The sequence below is a fragment of the Choloepus didactylus genome, chromosome 17 (assembly GCF_015220235.1).
Source record: "Choloepus didactylus isolate mChoDid1 chromosome 17, mChoDid1.pri, whole genome shotgun sequence".
Classification (NCBI taxonomy): Eukaryota; Metazoa; Chordata; class Mammalia; order Pilosa; family Megalonychidae; genus Choloepus; species Choloepus didactylus.
This window is the reverse complement of record NC_051323.1, coordinates 3,243,454-3,266,834: the sequence shown is the minus strand read 5'-3', so window position 1 is coordinate 3,266,834 and position 23,381 is coordinate 3,243,454. Positions and strand designations below refer to the sequence as shown.

At 36.8% G+C, this 23,381-nt stretch overlaps 2 gene segments (V, D, J or C); both read left to right on the top strand.

Annotated features, from left to right (window-relative positions):
- Positions 1–2,902: 2,902 nt before the first annotated feature.
- Positions 2,903–3,547, top strand: LOC119512266. The segment is given in 2 exon segments: positions 2,903–2,981; positions 3,163–3,547. Coding segments are annotated over 2 exon segments (405 nt in total).
- Positions 3,548–22,117: 18,570 nt separating this feature from the next.
- On the top strand, positions 22,118–22,852 carry LOC119512265. The segment is given in 2 exon segments: positions 22,118–22,241; positions 22,421–22,852. Coding segments are annotated over 2 exon segments (417 nt in total).
- Positions 22,853–23,381: the final 529 nt, after the last annotated feature.

Here is a 23,381-nt window from a genome sequence, read left to right as displayed (position 1 = left end):
GAGGGAGGTGTCAGCATCATTCGGTCATGAGGTAAATGGAATGATCAGTTCTTCTCTGTGGAATTATGATTCTCATTTAATCATGTGGCTCATTGATATATATATGTATATATAGATATAAATGATATAGATATAGATATATGTGTGTGTATATATAGATACACACACACACACACACACACACACACACATTTTCTGTCATTTAATAACTTTTTAGCAGTATGTTAACTCACAGTGCTATAGATCAAGAGTCTGGGCATAGTGTACAGGTTTCTATACCGAGATTCTAACAAGGCTGAAATCAAGTAGTCAGTGGGGCTACATTCTTTCCAGAGCTTGGAGTTCTCTTCCAAGCTCATGGTATTTGGTAGAACCAGTTCCTTAGGAGGTAGGACTGAGATCTTTTTTCCTTAAGGCTGTGGGATTTCATCTCCTAGAGGCTCCTCTCCTTCCTTGCCTCTTGACCCCCTTTACCTCTGTAACCAAAATCAGATTTCCAGCTGTGTCAAATCTTTCTAATCTATGAATCTTACTGAGTTCTTTTCCTCTACCCAGAACAGCAAGATGTAATTGGCTCATGTGAAAAGGACAAGCCCTCTTGGTTAATCTCCTTTAAAAGTCAACAGATTTCATAACATATGCAAAATACCTTCATAGCAGAACCTAAATTAATGGTTGTACAGTTAGGAGAAGATGTGTATATACCAGTGGCCGGAAATCTTGAGGATCCTCTTAGAAATCTACCAACCACAATATCTTTTTTATCATTTAGCAGAGAGAGATTTGTTCTCAACTGTATCTTTGGGAGTGAGTAGCATTGAGACAATTTCACTTTTTCAAATCACAATGATGGAGAAACATGATTCTACAAATTTATCTTCCTTCTAGTGTTAAGTTATGTAAAATGACCTGGAAAATATTTGCTAAAAATTATTCTACTATTCCATGGAATCTCATTGCACTTAATCTTAATCCCAAGATTTCATTCAAACTTTAATGGTTCCCTAGGATAGACATCATGTGGATTTCACACTGTTTCGTGTGCCCTTCTTTAACATCCAAGACCAATTTCTCCCAGTTCCTGTTCATTTTCTGAGGTGCTTTTCCTTGAGCTTTGCATGCCAACTCCCTCTTTTATTCATGCATGAGGTCAACCGTCCCCTCTTCAAAGAGGACATTTCCATATCCCATGTTCTATGGTTCCCCTCTGACCCAGTCACCCTGCATGATGCATCCTGATAATTATCATATCATCCCTGGCTGTCTCACATTTCCTAATTTTGTAGGCTTGGGAAGAAGATTGTATTCTATTGAAGCAGGAATCCTATCAGTTAGGAAGTTTAACTCTATTGTAAATAAATACTCTTAAGAATATATGTACATTAAGTGTAGCTTCATGGAAGAGGAGGATGGGGGATGAGGGAAAACCTGAAGAAAGTATTGGCATCTTCTGAACTCAAAGATGTGGTGGACCTTTGATCAGGTAGGATAGTCTTCTTGGCTGATTCAGGTCTGTGACTAACCACAGCTGAATGTCTGGTAAGGAGAGACTAACATAAGGTAATGATCATTTTTTCCCTTGAAATTTTATTGAGATATAGTCACATACCATACAGTCATCCAAAGGGAACAATCAATTTTACACGCTATCATCATATAGTTGCACATATATCACCCAGTCAATTTTTGAACATTTTCAAGTAATGGGCTCTGAAGGAGAAAAAATGAACTTGTTGTTAATTAGAATAAGAACAATAAATGACTTAGGACACTCTATACCAACGGAAACTTCTTAGGGCATAAGGGTTCTTTCTTTGCAGGTAAAATTGAAATCATGTGAGATGAAAAAATTTGTAATTTATAAAATTGCAAAACAACCCCAATATTTTTTGTGTCTTCCTCTGACTGTATTTATGGTGAGGGTTGACCCAAGAATTGTACAAGTATGCTCATTGCCCCACTTGTCCTGAATAACATCTTTACTACAGGGGGGAATCTCAGAGAAGCAGTGTAGAAGAGGCTGCAGAAATGTTCTTTGTTCATTGTCTGCCTCTTCCAGAAAAAGTTTTATGGGGTCAGGGGTTCTCTTTTATTTGTTCATAATTTAAAATCCTATAGATGAATGTATTCATGATATTATTTGTATAGTTCTATAAATATCAATGATTTTGAGTAGAAATAAATGAAGAACCTGCTCTGTGAGATTTTGGAAGCTGAGCTGTTTTACCTAATACCACTAGTGGGGGCTGTTACATCTTAGGTCTGCTAATCACTTCATTTGTGATTTGAGAAACTGGTTGAGCAGGAAGTAGTGACAAAGTAGACTTGTAAATATCTGATGGACATATTTTCAAAGATAATATTTTTATTGAGGGAAATAGCAGTGGTCTATATTGGGACACATTGAGGTATCTTTGAGATGTCCAAGAGGAACTTCAAATATGCATTTAAAATCAAGAATATACTGAGATGGACCTATAATTTGCATACTACATGCTCATTCTATCAAACAATATGAATTTGTTCCATAGTTTCTGGAACCATACATATAAATTTCAATTCAGTTGAGAAATTATACATTTACAGACATATTTATTTTATTACAAAATTAATTTAAGTCAAACTTGGTTTGAAGTACAAAGTTGATAATAACAGTGTTTTAAATTTGGCAATTTTGCTGGTTTGTTGAAAATTATAGATTTAAGTTCATTTCTGGGGATTTTCCAGGCCTGCAATCACATTGCCTATGGTAATGATATTTTTTTATCTCCTTCCTTTCATTGTTTGTCTTCACAACCCACTGCACAGGCATGTTTGCCTTTATACTCTCTGATGCTTTGCATGGGCTCCTCTGGGACTGGCCTGGCTTCTCAGACTCTATTAATGAGGTTTCCCTGGAGATGGGGCCTGAGTGCACTAGATGGTGAGCAAGATGGTGTCACAGTCACAACTCCTCATCTTCCTGGTGCTCTGGGTCTCAGGTGAGAGGTTCAGAGGAGCAATATCCTAATACCATTAGAAAATGTTTTTTACTTGCATATTGAACAAACTGTTTCATCTAAAGAGATCTGATTGTATACAATTAGTCAGAAAACCTACATTGAGATATATATTTTATGTATTGTGAAATAATGTGGGATCTATATACTTTTCTGAATGTAGGTACCAGTGGGGATACCGTGATGACCCAGTCTCCAGACTCTGTGGTTGGGTCTCCAGGAGAAACCATCAGCATGAGCTGCAAGTCCAATGAGAGTGTTAGCGACTATGTAGCCTGGTACCAGCAGAAACCTGGAGAGGTTCCTAAACTGCTCATCTATGATGCAGATAACCAGGCATCTGGGGTCCCTGACCGATTCAGTGGCAGTGGGTCAGGGAGAGATTTCACTTTCACCATCACCAGTGTCCAGCCTGAGGATGCAGGACATTATTACTGTCAGCAAGATTACAGCACTCCTCCCACAGTGCTTCAGCCCCAAACAAAAACCTCCTTCCCAGGGCTGTAGGTCTGTGAGTCCAGTAGCACCAGCTGCTTCCTCCTCAGAGAGACCTGAAATTCTTTGCTTCCTCATTCTGTCTGAGAAGCATCATCTTTTAGTGGCTTCTATGATCGAAACCAGCATGTTTTGAACTGGTAGAAAAAATAACTGGGCCAATAAATTTCTGTCTCTCACACTTTGGTTTGGGTCCAATAAATTTTAAATCCTGAAGGACTGATTTTCTCTTCAATGTGTCTCCTTAGTGCTGAAAAATTTCCCAACTTATTTCCTTATTTCTTCAGTCTTCTTCCTTCTCTGGCATCATCCTCCAGTCTGGACCTTCCCAATATTAAATCCTTGATCCTCATATTCAAAACTTCCCATATGAAAGGTCATCTTTATCCCTTAATTTTCCTTCCTTGGATATGATTTCAGGGCAAGCCAATCTGATCAATGTCATAGAATTTTATTTGTCTGCCTTCCTTTTTTTTCTTTAGTTAACTTTCTCATATGTTATTGCAATCAAATAATAATTGTGAATGCCTTACTATCCAATTCACTGAAGAATGCTTATATAAAGGGGATAATGGTCATCAAATGATATATATTGGTCTTAGATTGGATGTAAACTTTTCAAATAATGTTTATTTTCCTAAGCATGTCACCATATTTCTATAGTTCTTTTATACAATGGTTGTAGCATAAATCTCCCTAAAACTTCAATGTTATCTATATCATCATAGTATTTGGGTCCATTTCATCACATCCTCATACGTGTGAAAAGACACCAGTGCAAGATTATTCCTTAAAATTTTGCTTGTTGTAGTAAAAGATAAAAAGTAGCTCATATTTCCATAAATATGAGGCTAGTTATGTTTATATGATAGAATATAGCCTTTAAAAATTGAGTAAGCAAATTTGTAAAAATTAATTAGTACTGCCTGATTTCAATGATAAAGTGTAAAATAAAAAAAAACAGTTAAATGTTATATATTCCATTTGTGTAAAAAAAGGAAAACAAAATAAAAAGGAAAATGAAAAAAAGAATATGCTGTATGTTAACTATTCACTGCACTTTTCCTTGTCTCCAAATCTTTCAGTCATTCTCTTTCTTTTAAAAGCAATTATCAAATTCTTTAACTCAATCCCTCTACAAATATGTGACAAATTTCCCCTGAAGTTTTCAGCAATTGTCAACTTTCTCTCTAATCATCCCCTGGGAACTGAAGGCAATCATGTTTCTTAAGTCTGCTGTAACCTGAATGCATTGGGTAAATTTTAATGAAGAAATTGATTTTACTTTAGTGGAGAAGTAGAAAAAACCCAGATATTCTCATATTATTTCTGTAACAACTTCCAAACACAATATGGTGAATGAAATACAGTCTCAGCATATATGTCATCAAACCTGAGGAGAATACACTAACATCCTGACACACATAACTGCTCCTCTGCTAGTAATTAGAGGCATTTTTAAATTATTGATATTAAGGAATCCATGTCATTCATTCAATCAAGAAATATTGAGTGCTTACTCTGTGTCACATGTGAATATCCCTCCTATCATTCTAGTCAGTGGAAGAGTAAATAAACACATGCATTAATAAAATATTTCTATGTTATTTTGTAAGTGCTGGGAAGAAAAATAAAGCTGGGAAGGCAGAAGAGCTTGATGGGTTAAGAATGGACAGTGATTTAAAAGACAATAATTTATCAGTTGGCTACTGCCATGTGATATACCACACCCTAAACCATTAGCAGAATCCTAAAGCTGTTGATTTTGGTTATTTGTGCAGTTGGGTGATATGGGCAGGTTAGACTCACTTATCTGGGCTTGCTCTTGGATTTACAATGTCTGATTGGTCTACTGAGCTCTAGCTGATCTCAACTTAAATGTCTTTAATTTCCTCCATGTGTCTGTTAGCTGGCTATCAGCTGGGCTTATGTTTGGGCGGCATGTATCTCACCACCTGGGAGACCAATTCTAAATTTTTCAGATGGCTTTTTTCAGGATGCAAAAAGGAAATAAAAGCTTATAAATTTTCCTGAATCCTAGATTGAATCTTGGCACAATGTGCCTTTTGCAGCATTGTATGGATCATAGCAATCCATGAGACTAGCTTATATTCAAGAGGAGAACAATTAGCCCCAGACCTCTTTATAGGAGAAGCTGTAAAGTCTCATTGCAAAATGCATGGATAGAGTGAGGGATGAAGATTTGTTGGCATTTTGCAATTGATATATCACAGATGGTCAAGGAAGGCTACGATGACAAGTTGTGATTTGTTCGAAGTCTTAATATTGGTGAGGAAATGACTCAAAGAATGATTCAGAGATGTGGTTCTACTTAGAGATAGAAGAAAAAGTTCAAATCAGAAATACAGTCTCTCACTATGGTATATGGACAGTGTTATGCATCTTCTTAGGCTTATTAATGTCCCATTTGTTTGTCATGGATAAGTTGATTAGGCAGATCTCTCTGGAGGAAATATTCCATCACCAGGTTGGCAAATATTCTTTCATGAGTAACACAGAAGAGCAGGAGTCTGAGGATCTTGGATGGTGAATCCATCTTGTAGCTTATCATTTGTGTGATATTTCTAAAGATTCAATCTCAGAAATAGCTCCATTTTTTGAGGCTAAAATCATAAGACTAATACAGCATGTTGGGCGGGTGATGTTTCTGCAATAAAACAAGGAGGATGAAGGTGAAATATTTAGATCACAGTGGCGGCTTAAAATTGTGTAGGCTGGTCTTTTCTTTCTTAATTTTGAATATTAGAGCAGTTGGCACCTATTTTTTTGGACCATCTGACATACAAAATGAATGTAATTATATTCACAGCCCCATTACTACTGCTAAGGCAGAAATATATTAATGATAAAACATTTAGGAAAATAATATATAAGTACATTGCCCTAATTTTCAGCAATTATGTCTAAAATGTTTGCAAACAGACATCTCTCCTTGAGGGCAGCAGTAGACACATCCAGTGTCAAATTCCCCATGACCCTAGTATGTCATTGGTGCTACAAAATGAACTGTCCACTGTCCTTCTGTGGTGGGAGTGGTATCATACAGAATCTTATTCTGTGGTTTGTCCTGACCTCCATTCATGCCATCTAACACCCATGACATTTTCTACACCATGTTCACCAAATTATCAACAAAATTTGTTAACAATATGATATTCTTTCAGTCTTTTCATTTACTGCATAGGCTAGTAACCATTAGTTTTTGTTGTTAGCATTCAAAAGTTCTGATGAACAAAAAAATGTGGTCATATATTTGACAGCATTTGATTTTTATCAAAATTTATCCCCTTGGAATATTTATGTCTGTACTAACCTCTTTACACTTCAATTGAAAATTAGAATAATTTTGGAATTGCCAAAAAAGTACCCTCTTTAGTGTATTGCTAATGCTTACATTATTTTTGTAAATAAACTGTATAGGTTTGATGCATTTCTTCATTTATTGATCTTTCCATTCATGCATTTGGTAAGCAATACTTTGAGAACCTACTACATAGAGGGTTTTCTTCCGTGTCTAATGGTTATAAAAATGGTGGTAACCAGTGAACAACCAAAGCTTTGATCTCAGGAGCATCACTGGTAAGGGAAATAGCCCTTGATGAAAAAAAAATGCTGAAAAATTCAAAATTTGAGGTTTAAAATACAAGTATGAGGCAATAAGGAAGGGCCTTCTCAGACTTTTGTGTCTTTGCCCTATAAATAATGAAAGATTTTGAAAGTTTTTCTTTATTAAATAAGTTGTGAGTTTGCAGAAACAATGAGGCATAAAATATAAGACTCCAATATACCATGTTGTTACTAACACTTTGATTAAGGGTGAAATATTTGTTATGAATAATAAAACCATATTTTAATATTTGTGTTTTTTAACTATAACTCAGGGTGTAATTTAGGGTTTTATGTTTCTGTAATATACTTCCATATTTTTATTTATATATTTAACATGTTATCATACAAGCAATACAATTATCCCTTCCACATGGGTTAAGGGTGTGGTGCCTCAGCAATATGGATAATTCACAGAAATTTCTTGGCCCTCCTTTTGTAACAGAAGAGAATTCTTCAATCATTACAGTACCTTTCTCGTTATATTTACCTTGCGTAGGCTAAACCCTTTTTAAAAATTTCAAACCAGCCTTTGCTGGCCTGAAAATCCATAGGTATAGACCCTTCACCTTCATTTTCTTTTAGGAAACAATATAAGGGCAGCCTTTTCTCTATGATACCCTGGTCTACTGGAATGCCATTTTAACAACAATTCTGCCTTTTTTATGTGAGAGAGATGAGGATCTTGCGGTTTTTGCAGACGCTTCACAGATGTTGGTATAGCTGCAGAAAAAGATTTGTGTATTTCCTTCTCTCTTGCCTTCTGGACAGCACATTAACACTGTAATGGTGGCTAACCACAGTACCCATTTTACAGCTTCTGAAAATATCCCCCAAATTATCTTATAAGTTATTTTGCTGACCATTGATATTGCAAAATTGTGATTGGAAAATTGCAATGTGGAAGGGATAAGTGGATAACATTTTCCCTTTTAATCACATTCATGTATATATTTTAGTGTGGCTAATTATGTTCACATTATTGTGCAACCATCAGCATTACAAAAATATTTCCATCTTCCAAATAGGAAATGTGTTCATTTCAAGACTTAAGTTCCCATTCCCCACACCCACATGGTCCAGTTGTAACCTACATTCTAGATTCTGTTTCTATGAGTTTGCTTATTCTAATTCATTGTGTGTCAGTGAGGACATACAATATTAGTCTTTTTGTGTCTGCCTTAGTTCACTCAATATGATATCTTCAAGGTATTATTCATCATCTCTCATATATCAGAACTCATTCCTTTTTACTGTTGAATAATATTCCATTGTATTTACATTCCGTATTTTGTTTAATCATTCATCAATTTTTGGTCATGTGCTGCTTCCAGCCTATCACAATTGTCAATAATAATGCTATAAACATTGGTGTGCAAAATGTCTGTGTCCCTGCTTTTAGGTCTGGGTATACACTGAATAGCTAGATTGCCAAGTCATTGCACAACTGTATATTTATTTTCTGAGGGACCAGCAACCTGTGTTCCACACTGACTGTACCATTTACATTCCCATCAGCAGTGAATAAATCTTCCTTTTCCTTCACATCCTCCCCATCACTATTAGTTTCCAGTTTTATTTAATAGTGCCCATTCTAATGGGGGTGAGACGATACCTTTCCTTTTGGTTTTGATTTGCATTTTCCTAATACCTAGTGAACATGAACATCTTTTCATGTGCTTTTAGGCCATTTGTATTTTCTCCTTGGAAAAAGCCTATTCACGTCTTTTGCTTATTTTTAAATTTTTTTTTTTCATTTTTGATTTGTAGGATTTCATTGTATATTCTGGATATAAACCCTTTATCAGATATGTGGTTTCCAAATATTTTCTCCCATTGATTTGGCTGCCTTTTCACACTTTTGATAACATACCCTGAAATACAGAAGTATTCAGTTTTGAGGATTTCCCATTTACCTGTTTTGTTATTGTTGTTTTGTTGCTTGTGCTTGGGGTGTAAAGTCTAAGACACTACCTCCTAACACTTGGTTTGAAGATGTTTCTCTATATTTTCTTCATAGACTTTTATGGTATTGGCTCTTTTATTTAGGTCTTTGATCCATTTTGAGTTCATCTTTATATAGGGAATGAAGTAGGTGTCCTTTTTAATTCTTTTGCATATGGATCCAGTTCTCCAAATACCACTTATTGAAGAGACTGTTCTGTCCCAATAGAGTGCACTTGGGGGCCTTGTCAAAAATCTATTGACCAAACATCCGAGGGTCTATTTCTTAAATCTCAATTTGATTCCATTGATGAATCATCTATATGCCAGTACCATGCTCTTTTGACCAGTGATTTTCTAATATGCTTTAAGGACACAAAATTAGATCCTTAACACTTTATTCTTCATTTTCAAGAGGTTTATGGCTATTTCAGGCCTCTTTACCTTCCAAATATATTTGATAACTTGATTTTCCAATTCTGCAATGTGGGTGGTTGGAATTTTGATTGGTATTGCATTGAATCTGTACATCAATCTAGGTGGAATTGACATCTTAATGACATGAAGATGGAATATTTTCCACTTTTTTAGGCCTTCTTTCATTTCTTTTGGCATGTTTTGTCATTTTCTGCATACAGGACTTTTACATCCTTTGGTAAGTTTATTCCTAGATATTTGATTATTTTAGTTACTATTGTGAATAGATTTATCCTTCTATACTTCTTCATATAGCTCATTACTAGTGTAAAAAATACAACTGATTTTTGTGTTTTGATCTATCCTACCACTTTGCCGAAATTGTTTGTTAGCCACAGTAGTTCTGTTGTTATTTTTTTTTTCAGGATTATCCAAATAAAGGATCATGTCATCTGTAAGTAGTGTTAGTTTTAATTCATCCTTTCCAATTCACATGACATTTTAATTTTTTTCTTGCCTAGTTCTCTAGGTAGAACTAGAACAATATTTAACAACAGTGATAACAGTGGGTATCCTTGTCTTGCTCCTGATCTTAGAGAGAAAGCTTTCCATCTCTCACCATGGAGTGTGATGTTAGCTTTGTTTTTTTTCATATAAATGCTTTATCATGTTAAGAAGTTTCCTTGGATTCCTACTTTTTGAAGTACTTTTATCACTGAAGCTCTAAATGCCTTTTTTTTTTAAATGCCTTTTCTGCACAGATCAAGGTGACCTTGTGGTTTGTCCCTTTTGATAGGCTAATGTAATGTCTTATGTTAATTGATTTTCTTGTGTTTCCCAACCCTTGCATACATGGGATAAAACAATTTGGCTGTGGTGTACAATTCTTTAATCCTCCATTTCACTCAATTTAGAAGTATTTTTTGAGGACTTTTACATCTATATTCATTTGAGAAATTGCTCTGAAGATTTCTTTTCCTGTAGTTCCTTTATTTGGATTTGTATTAGGGTGATGTTGGCTTCGTAGAATGAGATTGGTAGTGTTTACTCTTTTTCAATTTTTTGGAATATTTTGAGCAGGAATACTATTAATTCTTCTTGGAATGCTTGGTAAAACTCACCTGTAAAGCCTTCCTGGCCTGGCCTTTACTTTGTTCCTAGGCTGTTAATGTTTGATTTGGTCTCTTTTTTTTGTCATTGGTTTCTTGAGTTCCTCTATTTCTTCTCTAATCAGAATAGATTTTTCTTGTGTGTGTAGGAAGCTGCCCATCTATTCTAATTTGTCTATGTTGTTGACATGGAGTTATTTGTAGAAATCTCTTGTTTTTTTTTTATTATTTTTTCAGAGTTCATGGAAATGCTCTCATTTCTGATTTTACGTATTTTCAGCTTCTCTTTGTTTCTCTCAATCTACATGATTGTTCAATTTTATTGATCTCAAAGATCAACTTCTGGTTTTATTGATTCTGTTGTTTTTATTCTCTCTTTCATTTATATCTGCACTAATATTTCTTATTTCTTTGTTGCTGTGGTATTAGTTTGCTGTTCTTTCTCCAGTTTCTCTAATTGTTCAGTTAGGTCGTTGTATTTAGCACTTTCCTATGTTTTTGATGTAAGTGTTTAGGGATATAAATTTCCCTCTCAGTACTGCTATCACTCATACCATAAGGTTTGTACATTATTTTCTTGTTTCTTTCATCTCAACTACTTGATGATTTCTCTTGAAAATTATTTAACCCACTGGTTGTTTAAGAGCTTGTTTAACTTCCATAAATTTGGGTATTTTCCAGTTCTCCACTTGTTACTTTTTTCCAACTCCATTGCATTATTATCAAAGAAAGTGCTTCATATAACTTCAGGGTTTTGAAATTTCTTAAGACCTGTTTTGTGCCCTAGCATACTTTCTTTCCTTGAGAATGCTCCATGAGCACTAGAGAAGAAGGCTTATCCTGATGGATTTGGATGCACTATTAAGTCTAGTTCATTTGTCATATTATTTAGATTTTCTGTTTCTTTTTTGAATATCTGGATAGTGGTTCTAACTATTGGAGACAGTGGGATGTTTTATCTCCCACTATTATGGTATAGTCCTCTACGACTGCTTCAGTTTTCTTTTGTTTGCCTCATGTATTTTAGGACACTGTGATTAGGAGTATTGATATTTACAATTGTTATTTCTTCTTGTTGAATTGCCCCTTTTTTTCCAACATAGGGTCCTTTTTTATCTGTTAGAACATATTTGCAATTAAAGGCTATTTTTTTTGATACTGGTTTACCATAGCTGGAAACAGAGTCTCTGTTTTCCCGATTCTTCATTCTTCACTGACCTGGGTCTTGAATATCCTCCCCTATTCCCAAACATTTGATTTGGGTAGATTCTACCTGGTTGCTTGCAGTTTTGGGGGAGGATATTGTGGTTCCATCCCTGATCCTCCATTTTGGAAGCTCCTTCTTGTTGTCATTTTGCATTCCTTACTCCCCTGTGACTTGAGCCCCGCCATGTGTCCAGGTGCGCTTTGGTCTCAGTTTCTGGATATAAGTGTGGATCTGCCTCACTGATGTGAGATATCATAAGCTTTGTCCCCATTTGGAATTGGAAGGCATCCTGGTTGCTGCCTCTGGACACTCACCAAGCTGTGTGAGACTGAGTGAGGTGGAGAGGAGATACCAGCCAGTTTGGGACAGAAGTTTCCTACCTGATATTTTTCTTTTTCTTGATTCACCATTTTTGGGATCTTCCTCCAGTCTTTACCTTCCTCCAGAGTTCTGAACAAGTGAGAATTGTCCTTTTATTTCATTGAAACTTGGGGGAGAGGTTTCCAGTAAGTGTTTACATCACCATTCCAATGATACCACATACAAAATCTACTTTTGTTGGCATTTATTTTTCTTTTCTGTTTCCTGGCATTTATGATAAAAAAAAAAAACTGCTTTGAAAATTCCTCTTTGTATTCACTGGGGCACCCAAGCACACATGTCTTCAGGGAATATACCTCTAAATGGATTTTCCTCCTCACAGAGTAAATGCATCAGGATCTTTACTGGACCATGTCTCACTATTCATCAGAACTATTGTATGTATTGTCCTGTGTCCACAGACACAAAGGCAGTTGATGTATGTATTTATGTTCACACATCAGTATTGTGTGAGATGTCTTTGGTGTTGCACTAACCAGCCAATATTTTAGATTATTAGACTTTTTAAGTGTTACAACATGAAGTGCTCATAGAAATTGAGGTTGATTACATTTTGCTTAATTTTAAGCCATTTGCAGATGCGTTATGGTCAATTCTTGTTAATGTTTGTGGCAGTTGTCAATGATCGCCTTTCATTTACAAATTCACCTTTTGATAAATAATCTCTTATAAGGGAAATAATTCTTTGAGTATTTCTCCTTTACAATGAGTATGGTATATTCACAACAAATCTCTTTTGGTATTAAAATGTTTGTTGGTTATAGGAAACCCACTATCTTTTCATTGATCTATAATTTTTTTAAGGAAACATGCATAATAATGAGATTCTTCTTTTTTTTGCCTTGTACTCTTTGTAGCTTGTGTAACATAATATTATTGATTTTGAAATTACATATTGTATTTCAACTTGTTTATGAACTTTTATTGGAAATTTTGTCCATTGATATCCATTGATTTGGGCTTTCATTAGGCAAACATTCACATTTCCTGTGATAATATTTTTAGCTCTTCCTTTCATTCTATACATGCACATCACACAGTCTTTGCAATTGACTTCCATCATCACAGTGAGCTTTTCATAGGCCCTTCTGGGACTTAGCAAGCTGCCCATAGCTTTATAAGTAGGTTTCTTCCTGTGTAATGTGAACACAGCTACAACTGGTGAACCATGGCAGAAAGATGATAGGAAAGACCCAGCTGCTCCTGATTTTCCTGCTAGGGTCCTCCAGTGAAAGTTGTTAAAGAACCTAAATGAACCAGATTTATAGCCTTGTGCTTAGGAAACATGATTTTCAATGCAGACTGAACTGAACTAACAGTTGTTTCCCATATAGAGGGTACTACATAAAATAGGGTCAGTGTTGCAAGTAACACCATAAGAAAAATATTGTTAACAATATGTTTTTTTTAATTTGCTGACATAATCCATTCCTGTTTGGTAATTGTTCATTCTCATTGCAGGTGCCAGTGGGGTCACTGTGATTACTGAGTCTCTAGTCTCCTTGGCTGTGTCTCTAGGGCAGTCTGTCAACATCAACTGCTAGTCCATCAAGAATATTGTATCCATCTCCAACCACAAGGACTAACAAGCCTGGTACCAGAAATAAATGGGGAAGGTCCCTAAGCTGCTCATCTCCTGGGCATCCCCTGCAACATCTGGTGTTCAGACCAATGCAGTGCCAGTGGGCCTAGGACAGAATTTACTCTTAACATCTTCAGATTCCAAGTGGCAGGTACACTTGAAGTTTATTGTCAGAAACATAATAGTTCTCCTTCCACAGTGCTGCAGCCTCCAACACAAACCGCTTCCCTGTAGCTCTGTCAGTGATTCTCTGCAGCAGCAGCTGTTTCCTGTCCACACAGCCCTGGAATTATCCACATTTCTCCTTGAAGTTTGTGTCTCCTAACTTATTTCGGGAAGAATTTTCAAGGTTCAGGAGACAATTAGTGATTCCTTGTCATTTTAATCTCTTTTTAAGGTCACTGTAAGAAAATGTAGTAAAGATTTCTGTATTAGTTGCCTATTGCTCCTGTAACAAATTCCCATGCACTTAGTGACTTAAACATGAAGGAATTTTCACTTTATAATTCTGACATTCATTACTCCAAAGTGGGTCTCAGTAGTATAAAATTTAGGGAACAGCAGGGCTAATTACATTCTGGTACCCTCAGGAGAGAATCTGCTTCCTTTTTTTCTAACTCCTACAGGCCACAAAATTCCTTGGCTGGTCAACCTCTTCCAGGATCTTCATACTTATCAATGTTGCACCTCTCTGACCATCTATACTCACAATCACCCTCAGGCCACAGCAGGAAAAGGCTCTTTGCTTTTATGGACTCATGTGACTAGATTGGGCCCAGCTGGATAATACAGGAGAATCTCCCCATCTCAAGGTCCATACTTTAGTGACAGCTTCAAAGTCCCTTTTGTCATCTATGGTAACATATTCACAGGCTCCAGGATTAGGTTGTGAACATGTTTGCGGGATATTATTCTGACTACCTGAACCTTCTGTGTTCCTTACATTGTCAGGAGGATTGTCAGGAATGCTGTCAGCATGTTCCGTACAGATGATGCACATGATTGAAGTATGCAATGCCTCAGGTCCACCTGCTGGTTTATAGGACCAGTGAGATTGATACCCTGATGAATCAACATCCACTTGCCTAAGTTCTTGATATTAAACTTTCCTATTTTAACTTGTTCTCAGTCTCCTTCCCTTCCACTGTTCCCTGCTATTTTCCTCCATATCTGGGGGTTTTCCAAGATACAATACTCATACTTTCAGGTTCAGAATCCTTACCACTGAACTGCTCCTTCCCTCCCTCCCTACTGGACCCTCTTTCCAGCCAGACCTTTCTGCTCAATGTCTTCTGATTGTGCTGTTTAAACTCCTACCTCATCTTTGCTCACTCCTGCATTTTCTTCTGAAAACAAAGAAAATAAATAAAGATGAAAAGTCATCTCTTATTCATATTCCTTCTAAGGACCTTTCTCTTACTCTCTAAACCTAACTATCAACAAATGAGTACAAATTTCCCAATGACCTTGATCCCTAAATATGAATTTTAGTTTTTATAGTTTTCTCCCTTGCTAGATCTGGGAAGTTAAGCTATTTTACTACTCTCTGGGTTGGCTGTCTCATATTACAGTGGTTATAACAATTGTATGTATTTTGTAGGGTTGCTGTGAGCCATGAGTCAATACATGTAAAATGCATTGAGCAGTGCCTGGAACCCAGACCACACTAGGGAGCACCATCATTTCCATGCTGCACAAGTGCCTCTTCCTTCTCAGGCTATTACATCCTCAATTTTTATTGTAATATAAGTATATCCTCAAACCTCAGAATCACCTAGTTTGCCTTGTATTCTCTTGAATACTCTCAGCATCTTGCTGTTTCACCAACCTCACAATGATAGCAACTACAAATCTTTAATTTCAAAATTGAGCAGTCATTTTATTTAAATCATTAGTTGAATATCTAGGGAATTAAAATTTTAATGTCATATGCATTACATATATCATTTAATCTTCATAAAACTATTTCAGATAGGTTTTGTTGTTATTCTTGTTGACATTGGGACTGCTTATATGTTTCATTGTTGGTTTCTAAATGCACAATCACTGACTGATGCAGATAGTCTAAAAGAAAATCTGGAGACTTTGTTAAATTGTAGACTTCCAAACTCTAATTGTAGGAATTCCATCTGGTTTGACCAAATGTTGCTGAACTTTCTTATTTTCAACAACTTCCCACGTGATTGTGATATGCAGCTAATCTAGGAAACAGTGATTATTCTTGTTGATTAAGTGACCTTGAGTAAAATTATCAGTTTAAGGTTATGGTTCCTAATCTCCTTCTGAGCCCTCAACAGAAGCAGCTTCAATGTGCATATTTCTATCAGTACTCTGCTTGAGGAAATCTAGGCTTTTTAATCTTTTGCCTCAAAATTCTGTCAGCCTCTACCTGTTATCCAATTTCAAAATCACTTCCACATATTTTGGTATTTGTTATAGCAGCAACTCATTCTTGTTACCAAACTCTGTGTCAGTCAAGATTCCACCACAGACATAGAGCTTAGGACACATATTGACAGATTTAATGCAAGGAATTTTTTCTGTGATTGCTGGGGCTGACTTGCTTCTGTTTTCAAGGGCATCACCTTCTAACACCTGTTTCCACTCTCCTACTATCTCCTTACTTCAAATAACTTGTAAATGTTATTAATTGAAAAGGAAGCTGATTTGGTGAAAATCAGCAAATGCTACGTATTGAGACAGGTGTGATGTGCCCCAGAGTATATGTTGAAGCCTAAGCTCCAGGATCTCAGAATGTGACATTGGGCTCATTGCAGGGTGGATTAGATAAATTAGGATGAGGTCATCCTGGAGGAGGTGGGCCCTTACCCAATATGCCTGGGGTCCCTAAAGAAGAGAACAATTGTACCAGACACAGACAGCCCCAGCAGAGGAGACCAGGTGAACCTGCAGGCAGAGATTGGCATTAAGATGTCAAAAGCCAAGGAACATCAAGGGTTGGTGCCACCACCAGGACCAGGAAAGAGGCATGGAACAGATTCTTTACTAGAGACTGTGCATGGGGCATGGCCCTGCCTACACCTTGATCTATGATTTCTAGTCTTCAGAACTGCAGAGAGATAATAAAATTCTTTTGTTTTTAAGCCACCCAAATAGTGCTACCTGGTTAAGCTTGTCCTGCACATTCAGATATTATAGACTTTTGTACACACAAATGTACTAGCATACTCACATGTACACACAAAATCACTGAATAACAACTTTTACATATGCAGATGCTGAACGAAAACAAATATACTTCAGTGTACAACTTTTATCTTGGCTGCCATTTATCAGTTGAATTACATAAAATTTCGTGCCATTCAAGAAGTACATAGTTAAGTCTAAGTGGACATGATCAAGGAAAATGAACTTTTAAAAAAAATCTTCTAACTTTTGTTCAAATATTCTTGAAATTCAGAGGGAAATCTTTAATCAAGTTATTCAACAGAGTGCCAAAAATGTCAGTTTTTCAGTTCTCAGAGAATTTTAATTAGGAGAAACAAAGATTGCAAACATTAAAAGCAAGGCAGAAATTGAAGAAATAAAAATGAGAGACTTCCAGCAATGATTTAATTTTCAAATTCCATGATAGCATTTTGGAGTATTTGGGTTGACAATTACATTAGGTATTCCTTAATTATTGTTGAAAGGCAAAACTTTGGAAACAACAGGACTTCGAGAGGGATTGTTGCCTATTTTCTAGAATCATTCACTTTCCCAATGTTGATCCTGATGTGATTTGAGAAAGTTCTCTTGTTTGATGCTGCATGAAATGCCCAAGGAAAGATGAGTGCCAGCTTTCTTTATTAGATTGCAGCAGGAGGACTGTGAACTTGGTCAGCAAAACAACTTAACTCTTTTGGTCATATCCCCTTTAGGAAGTGTTTTAGCAGAACACTTATATCTAGAAATTAATTCCCTTAAACTTATTCATTCCCAGGAACACCTTGGAAAATCTTTGAACACACCTGTGTTCCACATGCCTGGTTTGAAAATGGTTGCTTAAAGGACATGTGTTTGAAATGAAGGGTCAAATGAGCAAAAGAAAATTAGCAGGTAATGCTCAGTTTTACCTTCCAAAGATTGACACTGAATATTTGAGGCAGTATCTACAATGTCAGTCAAAATGGGTTCTGGCTTTGTGGAAAGGTTATCTTACACAACAGAACCTTGTGCAGATGTCAGTTTGTTCCACCCAGTGTTTAAGCAGCTTTACAAATGCATCTTTCCATGAGCTTTTTAAATAAAATTAATTTTGGAATTATTTTAGATTTATAGAAGTCTGCAGGGATATTACAGACTTGCCATATACAATTCCTCCAGTTTCCCTAAATGTTAACATTTGATATAACTTTGGTGCCTTTTCTCAAAATGATGAAATTTACATTTGTTTATCAATATTAACTAAACCGCAGACCTTGTTTTAGATTAAGTATCTTTTCACTATTGTCCTTTTACTGGTGAAGGATTGAATCCAGGACGCTGTGCTGTATTTGATTTCCATGGATTTAATTATGGACAATAAGGTACGCTGAAAATAAAAATATTCCATGGCTGCTGTTAATGCAATGCAATTTAAATGTGCAGGGTAACAGTTAATTGATTATATCAATATTCTATGCTTTTGCCACCAAATCTGATCATTCAAGGTCAATGATTAATCTGGTTCTCAAAGCTAGAATACCAAACCTGCTTCCTGAAATATGCATAAGAGTAATGGCACCTGAGATTTCTTTGCAAAGGTTATAATGCAGCACTGTATCTGTTTTGGAAACTAAAAGAGTTTGGGAAAACTCAGTCCAGAATAAGGATACGTATGGTTTGGCAATAAAATTCTACCTTCAACTCCTCAAATATTGCATCTATCTATAAAATCTCAATGTTTGAAAAAATTGTGTCCCCGAATTAAGTATTTCATAACTAATTCCATTCACTTATTTATCTAAAACATTAATTAAGAACCTGTTTTGTGCATTGGGTATACAGTGTGGACCAAAGGTCTCATGGAGCATGTGCAAGTGTTGGAGGACCCTGAAGATGTTGAAGCTGGAGGAGGGTCATCATCACCTCCAAACTTGCTCATGCTAATGGTATATCTGAAAGAGTAAAATGGTTGTTTTGAGTGTTACCCAGTAAGAGTGTGGGGTAGAGTGAGTTCTGTTGAGAAAATGTACAATGGGTTGTCATATAGATTTTATCTATAATTAGGAGATTTATGTCATTTGAACATTGGGGGGTGTGAAATTTTTGAACCCTGATTCAGAATTATAAATTCTAAAACAAATTAAAGAATATCATGTTCTTTCCCCTTAAATCAAGACAATTCAGACAGTTCAGGGACACCTCATATTAAGAGAGATATTCTTATTTGTGCATCTGGAACTTCTGAGCCTTAATCCAATTTGCAGGCAGCAGTAAAGACAGTCTACTTTGATATCTGCCTGGTCACTGACTTTTCTTGGAGATTTCCCTTCTTGGAGTTTCATCAGTAGTCACAGAACATGACTGTGGAGAACAAGAAAGCAGAGACCAGGACTACCTTCAAATGTGATTCTTTTCCTATTTGTATTTTCATGGAGCAATATTCAGCCCTGACCGTGTGGCCATGGACACATTTAGGAAATTACTGTGTGAGGAAGAGGGCACATCACATCACATCAGGAGATGGAGGTTTCAGCCTCATCTTCACCATGAGGGAAGTGGGATGATAACTTCTTCTATCTGGATTTAGGACCCACTTTTCAACCTGTGGTTCATTTTTATCTGTAATTGGTCTCTATTGCTTCATAACAAATTACCAGATAGCAGGATATTAGCTCACTTTTGTAGATCAGAAGTCCTGGCATAGGTGGTGGGTTCTCTCCTTGGGGTATTTCAGGGCAAAAATCAAGTTGTCATTGGGGCTACATTCTTTCCAGAATTTGATATCTTCTTCCAATCCCACATAGTTGTGACAGAATCAGTTCTTTGGAATTGTATGTTTGAGGTCCCTGTTTCCTTGTCAGCTGACAGTTCCCAGAGGCTGCACCCATTCCTTGCCATTGCCTTCTCCATTCAAAATTCAGCATCAGAGAATCTTTCTCTTGTTGAAACTTCTCATGTTTTGAATCTTTCTGGCATCACTCTTTCCAACCTCTACACTCAGATAAAAGGCTTTTGTGATTAGTTCAATACATCTGTGATAATCTTCCTACGTGACTGAATTCCTTACATCTGGACAACCCCTTCTCAGCAGAACAAAAATTACTGTCAAATTGAAGAGCTGGGAGAGGCATGTATAATCAGGGGTGAGAAATCTTCAAGGCCAGCTTAGGACACAGCATATTATCCTACTGCATTATTTACCAGATAACACATGGCCCCAATTGTATCTTTGACATTGGGTAATATTTGGACAATTTTGTTTTTAAAATCATTACATGACTTCAAAGAAGGAGAAGATGGAAGTGTAACTTCCCAGTTGGCATAGAAATGCTTATGGCTTCCACATTTCTCTTTCTTTGTACTGTTAATATGCCATATAAAATATTTGGTAAATGCATGAATTAATTACCACCATTGACCCATATGTTCTTGCATTTAAACTTCTCCATACACTGTTCTGTTCCTCCCTGAACATGCCAAATCATGTCCTCTCCCAGGTCTTCTGCATTTGAAGAGGTTCTCTACTCCTCCCAGAACTTTGCATGGCCAACTCCCTCAAGCATCCAGGCATCAGCTCAGTTGTTTCCTTGTCAAAATGGACATTCCTGGCCCCACATTTTAAGCTGGACCCCTGCACCATTCACTGTCTATTTTATATGCTGTTTTATCAAATTGTCATTCATTAGTATATGAAATATTTCAATATTTATAATGTTGGGAAAGTGAGTCTACTGTATCGAAGCAGTAAAATTATCAATGTTAAGGAATAGTGTCAAAGTTTACATTAGAAGATATAAGAATTTATATAAATGTAAAGATATCTGCCTGGAAGACAAGGCAAAACACAGGGAAATGAAGGCAAAATTGTATACTGTCACCCAGTAAACCCAGCATGTGTTGGACCAGTAACCCTGCAAGCATTTGACTGGGTAAGAATACTTTCAAGGGGCAGTGGGTCTGTGCTGAAACTCATTCCTGAATTCCTGACAAAGGGATCCTCACCTAAAGTGATGCTCTCATAGGAAGATGAACTATAGAGAAATGGACTCATTTATTAGACATGGAAAAATAAAACATGCTTGGGAAGGTGCTCCTCAACAGAAGTCCTTGTGTATTTTAGAGGTGTTTCTCTGTTGCTAAATTTGAAATCCTGAGAGAGGAAGAATTTTGTTGCCAATGAAAATGTTCTCTGTTTGTCTGAGCCCTTTCATGGTGAGGGATGATAATAATGAAATGAAATAGTTGAACATGTATTGCCCCACTTACCCTGAGTCCCAACATTGCCACAGGTAAGAAATCCCAGAGGGTTCAGGTTCAAAAAGGTGGCAGAGTTGATTTCTATGTTTATTATCTGTCCCTCCCAATGAAAGGAAAGCTTTATGAGGTCAGGGGTTCTGTTTGATTTCTTTGTAACTTAACACCGTGCCCAGAAGATTCATGGTATGGCTAATTTTGTTTTTGTTCTGTTTCATTTTGTTTTTCTACAAAATGAATGAAGAACTCTTCCATTAGAATTTGGGAAATGAAGTTATTTCCCTCATTAGCCCCCAGGTGGAGCTGTGACACCTGACATGTCTGTGATTGACAAAGTGGTTTGGAATGACTTAAATTGTGATTTGAGAATCTGGCTGATCTAAAGGTCCATGTCTACAGTGATTGCTAGGCATCTGGTGACTCATTTTCATATACTGTTTGCTTAAAGGGAGCTATCCTAAGTCTGGATTTGGACATATTCAGGGGCCTTGAGATGTCCAATAGAAGCTTCATGTATAAATTTAAAATTCACCAAAGAATCCGAGACAAAGATATAAATCTGTGCAATACAACCTCATTCTATCCACTGACATGTATTCCAAAGTTTCTACTGAATATATCTAGCGAATATACATCCCATGTATATTCATGATATCACATCTTGAAATCATACATTCCTGAACACATATATTCAATTACAAAATTAGTTTATGTTTTCAAGTTGATTGCATTTGGTTTGAAAAATTGAGTTGATTACAAAATATTTTAAATTTCAAATTTTGCTAAGTGTTTTGAAATTTATGGTCAAATTAAATTCTGATCCTTTGGCATGTAAACAATTTCCTATGTTAGTGATATTTTTTGTCTCCTTTCTCTCTTCTTTGTCTTCACAACTCACTGCACAGGCATATTTGCTTTCATACTCTCTGATGCTTTGCATAGACTGCTGGGATACAAGCCTGGCTGCTCAGACTCTATTAATGGGGTTTCGCTTTTGATGGGGACTGAGAGCCTCAAACGGGTGAGCAAGATGCAGCCACTGTCCCAACTCCTCATCCTCCTGGTGCTCTGGGTCTCAGGTGAGAGGTTCAGAGGACTAGGATCATTAAAAAGTTGGAAAAATGATTTTAATATGTGAAAGATCAAACTCATCCAAAATTGGTCTAAAACTTATGATACATAAGAAATCAAAATTTAACATAAATATTGTAATATATGTTATATTCAATATGTGATCTTTGTCCATTCTTGTTTGCAGGTGCCATTGGAGACATTGTGATGACCCAGTCTCCAGCCTCCCTGGCTGTGTCTCCAGGAGAGACCACCACCATCAACTGCAAGTCGAGTCAGAGTATTTTGTACAGCTCTGACAAGAAGAACTATTTAAATTGGTTCCAGAAGAAACCAGGACAGCCTCCTAAACTGCTCATCTACTACGCATCCACCCGGGCATCTGGGATCCCCAACCGATTCAGTGGCAGTGGGTCTGGGACAGATTTCACTCTCACCATCAGTGGTTTCCAGCCTGAGGATGCAGCTGAGTATTACTGTCAGCAAGATTACAGCTCTCCTCCCACAGTGTTTCATCCTTGAACACAAACCTCCTCCCCAGAGCTGTTGGTCAGTGAGTCCTGCTGCAGCAGCTGTTTCCTCCCTCACAGCCCTGAACATGCACACTTCCTCTGTCTGCCCCAAAGCCTGTGTCTCCTGAATGATTTCTCAGAAGGTTTCAGAAAGAGGGGAATGTTAAGGGACTTGACATATTCTGGATCTCTTTGTGGAAGATTACTAAAGAAAAATGCTGTAAAGTTATTTTACAGACATTGTGAAGCATTTTCTGTGACAAAAAAAACCTCCATGTTTCACACAGACAGATCACATTTCTGAGCAAATAAACTTCTATCTCTACCCTGTAAAGAAGTGTCCAGTGTGACAGATGATTCTCTTCTGTGTGCCTCCAAGACTCTGGAAGTTTTGTATTTGATTTTGATGCCATCATCTCCCAGTTTTCCTTCTTCCTTTGCAATTACCCTCTATCCTTGGTCCTTCCAACATATGGCGTTTCATCTTCTAAGCCCTGTGCATAGAAGATTGTCTTCCACTCTTACTCTTTTCTCCCACACACCCTCTTTCCCTGTTTCCCTTCAAATGTAAGTGCCAATGTCACTGAGAGTCCTTTCCTACACTATTTCTGTTTAGTGCTATTTTCCCTTCTTTCC